The sequence below is a fragment of the Oncorhynchus nerka genome, linkage group LG5 (genome assembly GCF_034236695.1).
Source record: "Oncorhynchus nerka isolate Pitt River linkage group LG5, Oner_Uvic_2.0, whole genome shotgun sequence".
NCBI lineage: Eukaryota > Metazoa > Chordata > Actinopteri > Salmoniformes > Salmonidae > Oncorhynchus > Oncorhynchus nerka.
In genome coordinates, this window is record NC_088400.1 from 19,442,242 (window position 1) to 19,450,785 (window position 8,544).

At 45.1% G+C, this 8,544-nt stretch overlaps 1 protein-coding gene across 1 annotated transcript; it reads left to right on the plus strand.

Moving 5' to 3' along the window:
• Window positions 1–6,012: 6,012 nt before the first annotated feature.
• On the plus strand, window positions 6,013–8,404 carry LOC115129128 (insulin-like). The gene is made up of 2 exons (XM_029659233.2): window positions 6,013–6,152; window positions 8,266–8,404. Exons 1-2 carry the CDS (start codon window positions 6,013–6,015, stop codon window positions 8,402–8,404), a joined length of 279 nt encoding a protein of 92 aa, XP_029515093.1.
• Window positions 8,405–8,544: the final 140 nt, after the last annotated feature.

Below are 8,544 nucleotides of genomic sequence, written 5' to 3' on the forward strand. Positions count from 1 at the left end.
AAAAGAGACTGAACTCCATGTTCCCCCTGTTATCTGCTCAGACAGAGAAGAAAAGAGACTGAACTCCATGTTCCCCCTGTTATCTGCTCAGACGGAGAAGAAAAGAGACTGAACTCCATGTTCCCCCTGTTATCTGCTCAGACGGAGAAGAAAGGAGAGAGAAACAGACATTACACAACCCCAACCCCAACCCCATTATTACACTCCATGTAATAGGCATCTATTGTCATAAATACAGATTGCAGTCAAAGCCAAATTCCCTAGCACAGTGGTTATCTCCTGGAGGATCCCCAGCCATGCCAGGTATTTGATCTATTCCAGAGGTAGCACACATTACTCAACTTGTCATCAAGACCTTGACTAGGTGACTAAGGTGAGCTACGTCGGAAAATGTATAACGTCTGGGGGTCCCTGAGGAGAGGTTTAAAAACCACTGCCCTATCAGATAGCAGCTGGTGTCATTGTAGTAGGTCTACACTACACTGCACCTACCTGTCTATTGTAGTAGGTCTACACTACACTACACCTACCTGTCTATTGTAGGCCTACACTACACTACACCTACCTGTCTATTGTAGTAGGTCTACACTACACTACACCTACCTGTCTATTGGAGGCCTACACTATACAACACCTACCTGTCTATTGTAGACCTACACCACACTACACCTACCTGTCTATTGTAGACCTACACTATACTACACCTACCTGTCTATTGTAGGCCTACACTACACTACACCTACCTGTCTATTGTAGACCTACACTACACCTACCTGTCTATTGTAGACCTACACTATACTACACCTAACTGTCTATTGGAGACCTACACTACACCTACCTGTCTATTGTAGACCTACACTATACAACACCTACCTGTCTATTGTAGACCTACACTACACTACACCTACCTGTCTATTGTAGACCTACACTATACTACACCTACCTGTCTATTGTAGACCTACACTATACTACACCTACCTGTCTATTGTAGACCTACACTATACTACACCTACCTGTCTATTGTAGACCTACACCACACTACACTACACCTACCTGTCTATTGTAGACCTACACCACACTACACTACACCTACCTGTCTATTGTAGACCTACACTACACTACACCTACCTGTCTATTGTAGACCTACACTACACCTACCTGTCTATTGTAGGCCTACACTACACTACACCTACCTGTATATTGTAGACCTATACCACACTACACTACACCTACATGTCTATTGTAGACCTACACTACACTACACCTACCTTTCTATTGTAGACCTACACCACACCTACCTGTCTATTGTAGACCTACACTATACTACACCTACCTGTCTATTGTAGACCTACAGTATACTACACCTACATGTCTATTGTAGACCTACACTACACCTACCTGTCTATTGTAGGCCTACACTATACTACACCTACCTGTCTATTGTAGACCTACACTATACTACACCTACCTGTCTATTGTAGGCCTACACCACACTACACCTACCTGTCTATTGTAGACCTACACTACACCTACCTGTCTATTGTAGACCTACACTATACTACACCTAACTGTCTATTGGAGACCTACACTATACTACACCTACCTGTCTATTGTAGGCCTACACTACACTACACCTACCTGTCTATTGTAGACCTACACCACACTACACCTACCTGTCTATTGTAGACCTACACTACACTACACCTACCTGTCTATTGTAGACCTACACTATACTACACCTACCTGTCTATTGTAGACCTACACTACACCTACCTGTCTATTGTAGGCCTACACTATACTACACCTACCTGTCTATTGTAGACCTACACTATACTACACCTACCTGTCTATTGTAGACCTACACTATACTACACCTACCTGTCTATTGTAGACCTACACTATACTACACCTACCTGTCTATTGTAGACCTACACTATACTACACCTACCTGTCTATTGTAGACCTACACCACACTACACCTACCTGTCTATTGTAGACCTACACTACACCTACCTGTCTATTATAGACCTACACTACACCTACCTGTCTATTGTAGACCTACACTACACCTACCTGTCTATTGTAGACCTACACTACACCTACCTGTCTATTGGAGACCTACACTACACCTACCTGTCTATTGTAGACCTACACTATACTACACCTACCTGTCTATTGTAGACCTACACCACACTACACCTACCTGTCTATTGTAGACCTACACTACACCTACCTGTCTATTGGAGACCGACACTACACCTACCTGTCTATTGTAGACCTACACTACACCTGTCTATTATAGACCTACACTACACTACACCTACCTGTCTATTGTAGACCTACACTACACTACACCTACCTGTCTATTGTAGACCTAATGTACAGTGTAGATATGTCTCTAGCTTATTGCCCGTTTCAGCTTATATCCACTATGTGGATCCTGTGCAAATGACACAAACTTAACTTATCCTGTAGGTCTCTATTGGCGAATGTCCACTGAGAATTTACCCTGGTGTTTTACCAAAAAGGCTCAGATGTTTCCGCATCCATGGCCCGGTTCGTGACTCACTAGGTCATGGTCTAAGTGGACCTGCTGTCTTCGGGCCGAGGTGAGGACAATTGGGAATTTTCGGGCGGCCTATCCATAACAATAACTAACTGTGAACATTGGTTAACACCTTCTACGGTTAACACCTCACAAAACTGTAGATGATTCAGAGGTTGCTGATTCTGCTCTTCACAAGTGTTAGGTGTCACACTTCCACATAAATAACGCTTACATTAATATAATCACTGGAGACACTCAGGTGTTGCTATGGAAAAAGCCCTTAAAAGGCCAGATAGATCTCCCAGTACCTCTTCTAGCAGCTCAACGGCAGCTCAACGGCAGCTCAACAGCAGCTCAACAGCAGCTCAACGGCAGCTCAACGGCAGCTCAACGGCAGCTCAACAGCAGCTCAAAGGGTTTAATGACAGTCAGGAAAAATAGCTTTTTCCGCTGATGCTGTCAAACAAAGACCTGGCTGACAGGAAGAGAGGTAGGTATAAAGGACAGAGAGGAGGAAGGTCCCGTGTGGCAGAGGTAGGTATAAAGGACAGAGAGGAGGAAGGTCCCGTGTGGCAGAGGCAGGTATAAAGGACAGAGAGGAGGAAGGTCCCGTGTGGCAGAGGCAGGTATAAAGGACAGAGAGGAGGAAGGTCACGTGTGGCAGAGGCAGGTATAAAGGACAGAGAGGAGGAAGGTCCCGTGTGGCAGAGGCAGGTGTAAAGGACAGAGAGGAGGAAGGTCACGTGTGGCAGAGGCAGGTATAAAGGACAGAGAGGAGGAAGGTCACGTGTGCTCTACCTGACTGGTAGGTATAAAGGACAGAGAGGAGGAAGGTCCCGTGTGGCAGAGGCAGGTATAAAGGACAGAGAGGAGGAAGGTCCCGTGTGGCAGAGGCAGGTGTAAAGGACAGAGAGGAGGAAGGTCCCGTGTGGCAGAGGCAGGTGTAAAGGACAGAGAGGAGGAAGGTCCCGTGTGGCAGAGGCAGGTGTAAAGGACAGAGAGGAGGAAGGTCCCGTGTGCTCTACGTGACTGACACGTCACCACCTGCTCTTCTATTTATTTAACTAGGCAAGTTAGATAACAACAAATTCTTACAATGACTGCCTACTGGGGAACAGTGGGTTAACTGCCTTGTTCTGAAGAACAGATTTTTACCTTGTCAGATCAGGGATTTGATCAAGGAACCTTCTGGTTACTGGTCCAACACGCTAACCACTAGGCAACCTGCTCTTCTCACCTCAGCTGGCTGTCTGTTTCAGGTAAGTGCATACATAACAGGGTTGGGCTCAATTACATTTTCATTCCAGTCCATTCAGGATGAACACTGAAATTCCAATTCCAGTTGTCTTCCATGCAAAAATTCAAATTTGGAAATTAATTTTGGTTTACTTTCTGAATTGATATGGAATTGACCCCAACCCTGGTTCATAACCTACCTTCACCTAAGGTTTCCTTACGTTTCACTGTCTGCCTGTCTGTCAGAGTATTTATACAGTGTATCCTGATCCTAATCCTGGATTAATCCAGAAAACAATTGATTGATTAGCTGATTAGTTGAATCAGGTGTGTTGGTGCTTGAGCTGGAACTAAACCATGCACATCCTTCCTGTCACTGTGATATGGGCATGGACTCCCTCTCTTTTTCCATGTACTCTCACCCAGCTCTCTTTCTGTTTAATGGCTGTGATACTGTGGTCTCTGTCTCCCTCCAGATCTCATATGGCTGTGGTACTATGGTCTCTGTCTCCCTCCAGATCTCATATGGCTGTGATACTGTGGTCTCTGTCTCCCTCCAGATCTCATATGGCTGTGGTACTATGGTCTCTGTCTCCCTCCAGATCTCATATGGCTGTGATACTGTGGTCTCTGTCTCCCTCCAGATCTCATATGGCTGTGATACTGTGGTCTCTGTCTCCCTCCAGATCTCATATGGCTGTGATACTATGGTCTCTGTCTCCCTCCAGATCTCATATGGCTGTGATACTGTGGTCTCTGTCTCCCTCCAGATCTCATATGGCTGTGATACTGTGGTCTCTCTCTCTCTCCCTCCAGATCTCATATGGCTGTGGTACTATGGTCTCTGTCTCCCTCCAGATCTCATATGGCTGTGGTACTATGGTCTCTCTCTCCCTCCAGATCTCATATGGCTGTGGTACTATGGTCTCTGTCTCCCTCCAGATCTCATATGGCTGTGGTACTATGGTCTCTGTCTCCCTCCAGATCTCATATGGCTGTGGTACTATGGTCTCTGTCTCCCTCCAGATCTCATATGGCTGTGATACTGTGGTCTCTGTCTCCCTCCAGATCTCATATGGCTGTGGTACTATGGTCTCTGTCTCCCTCCAGATCTCATATGGCTGTGATACTGTGGTCTCTCTCTCTCTCCCTCCAGATCTCATATGGCTGTGATACTGTGGTCTCTCTCTCTCTCCCTCCAGATCTCATATGGCTGTGGTACTATGGTCTCTGTCTCCCTCCAGATCTCATATGGCTGTGGTACTATGGTCTCTCTCTCCCTCCAATCTCATATGGCTGTGGTACTATGGTCTCTGTCTCCCTCCAGGTCTCATATGGCTGTGGTACTATGGTCTCTCTCTCCCTCCAGGTCTCATATGGCTGTGGTACTATGGTCTCTCTCTCCCTCCAATCTCATATGGCTGTGGTACTATGGTCTCTGTCTCCCTCCAGATCTCATATGGCTGTGGTACTATGGTCTCTCTCTCCCTCCAGGTCTCATATGGCTGTGATACTGTGCTCTCTCTCTCCCTCCAATCTCATATGGCTGTGGTACTATGGTCTCTGTCTCCCTCCAATCTCATATGGCTGTGATACTGTTGTCTCTGTCTCCCTCCAGATCTCATATGGCTGTGATACGGTGGTCTCTCTCCCTCCAGAGCTCATATGGCTGTGGTCTCTGTCTCCCTCCAGATCTCATATGGCTATGGTCTCTCTCTCCCTCCAGATCTCATATGGCTGTGGTAGGACAGTCTCTCTCTCCTTCCAGATCTCATATGGCTGTGGTACTATGGTCTCTGTCTCCCTCCAGATCTCATATGGCTATGGTCTCTCTCTCCCTCCAGATCTCATATGGCTATGGTCTCTCTCTCCCTCCAGATCTCATATGGCTGTGGTACTATGGTCTCTGTCTCCCTCCAGATCTCATATGGCTGTGGTACTATGGTCTCTGTCTCCCTCCAGATCTCATATGGCTGAGGTAGTATGGTCTCTCTCTCCCTCCAGATATCATATGGCTGTGATCTCTGTCTCCCTCCAATCTCATATGGCTGTGGTAGTATGGTCTCTCTCTCCCTCCAGATCTCATATGGCTGTGGTAATATGGTCTCTCTCTCCCTCCAGATCTCATATGGCTGTGGTAATATGGTCTCTCTCTCCCTCCAGATCTCATATGGCTGTGGTAGTATGGTCTCTCTCTCTCCCTCCAGATATCATATGGTTGTGGTAGTATGGGTCCTGTCTTCCCCGGGGGTCTGCTCAGCTCCCAGCACCTGTGTGGCTCACACCTGGTGGATGCCCTCTACCTGGTCTGTGGGGAACAAGGGTTCTTCTATAACCCCCACAGACCTACTCCTGCAACACCTTATAGGTGAGACTGAGAACAGGGAGTGATTTGAAGGCTGGCACTATATTCAAAATATTTTAAATATGTGATGCTCTTTTATTACAAGCCGACACATTTTGAAAGAGAGGGTATGTTGTTAAAGGTATATATCTGGATTTTGGCAATGAGAACCTTTATCTACATCCTCAGAGTCAATACCATTGATGTCTGTGTCCAGTATGAAGGAAGTTAGTTTCTCGAGACAATGCTAAATAGTGTTAGCAAAACAACTGGAAGCCTATGGGTATCTGCTAGCATAATCACCTGTAACGTTGAAGTCTACAGTCCCCCTCCCCCAACCCTCTCTATATTCAATTCAAATGGGCTTTATTGGCATGGGGAACATATGTTTACATTGTCAAAGCAAGTGAAATAGATAATAAACTAAACTGAAATAAACAATCAAAAATGAACAGTAAACAGGACACACAAGTTTCAAAGGAATAGACAGATTCAAATGTCATATTATGGCTATGTAGTGTTATAATGATGTGGAAATAGTTTATGTACAAAACAAATATGAGTTGTATTTACAATGGTGTTTGTTTGTCACTGGTTGCCCTTTTCTTGTGGCAAAACACACTGTGGTATTCAACCAATTCTCAAAATTGGATGTTTTCAAATTCTTTGTGGATCTGTGTAATCTGAGGGAAATATGTGTCTCTAATATGGTCATACATTTGGCAGGTTAGGAAGTGCAACTCAGTTTCCACCTCATTTTTAGGAAGTACAGCTGCTGCCACCTCATTTTGTGGGCAGCGTGCACATAGCCGGTCTTCTCTTGAGACAGTTCTGCCTACCTCAACAGCAAGGCCATGCTCACTGAGTCTGGACATAGTCAAGTTTCTGCCACTGTGTTCTCTGTTGACCAAATAGCATTCCAGTTTGCTTTGTTTATTGGTAAATTCTTTCCAATGTGTCGAGTAATTTTCTTTTTGTTTTCTCATATTTAGGTTAGGTCTAATTGTGTTTGTGAACAGAGCCCTAGGACCAGCTTGCTTAGGGGACTCTTCTCCAGGTTCATCTCTCTGTTGGTGACAGCTTTGTTATGGAAGGTTTTGGAATCGCTTATTTTCTGGATTTTGATAGTTAGCGTGTATCGGCCTAATTCGGCTCAGCATGCATTATTTGGTGTTTTATGTTGTACATAGAGGATGTTTTTGCAGAATTCTGCATGTAGTCTCACAATTTGGTTTTTGTCCCATTTTGTGAATTCTTGGTTGGTGAGCGGTTCCCAGACCACACCATAAAGACAATGGACTCTATAACTGATTCAAGTACTTTTGATGGCATAGAAGGCCCTTCTTACCTTGTCTCTCAGATCATTCACAGCTCTGTGGAAGTTACCTGTGATGTTTAGGCCGAGTTATGTATAGTTTGTGTGCTTTAGGGCAACGGTGTCTAGATGGAATTTGTATTTGTGGTCCTAGCAACTGAACCTTTTTTGGAACACCATTTTTGTCTTACTGATATTTACTGTCAGGGCCCAGGTCTGACAGAAGATCTGGGTGCAGCTGTAAGTCCTCCTTGGTTGGAAGGACAGAAGCACCAGGTCATCAGCAAACATTAAATATTTGACTTTAGTCAGTCTCTCTCTTCCATCTGTGAAGAGGGTATGTTGAAGACGGTATACCTTCTCTTGAAGTTTGTCATATACTGTAGCTATCCCTACTGATCTTTTGCTGAGACCGTTCCTATTTACCGACTTTGTGAGATAGATTTTAAGAATCTTGTGAATTCTCCAGATTCCTCATTATATTCTCTCCCAGAACATGATCTAAGTGGATCTATCACCTCAGTTAAACCCCGTGCTCAGACATCCCATTGATATGTCTGAAGTTAACTTTACTTCAGAGGTAGGAAGCGGAGCTACACCTGTCAGATCTCTCCTCTGAAGGACGTGGAGAGCCTTAAACAAGACGGATTGTGAAGCTCTGATAACACGCTCATTCAGTCTCTGTTAAACAGCCAACAGTCTAACTGGTATTTTGCGTGAGTGAAGGAGTTTGCAGATCTGCTTTACTTCACAGCTTTTGGGAACTCTCCCTCTCTACATCCCTCCATTTCTCACCCACTACTTTAAAGGGCTCCTGTCTAGGAAGAGCAGACAGGGTTGGAGGGTGAAGCTGGAACGTCCATGGAAGGACCATGAAGACCAGAAGGTGAAAAGAGGCATTGTGGAACAGTGCTGTCATAAGCCATGTAGCTTCAGCCACCTGCAGAGCTACTGCGACTGACTGGAGTCTACTCCTCATAGTCTACACTCCATTGATAAGAGCGCAGACTAGCCTCAAGAGCTACTGGTGGAAGGACATGTCAATCTTGTATAAAACTAAATGTCAAGGGGGGGCTACAGAAAAAATAAAACATGTGTATG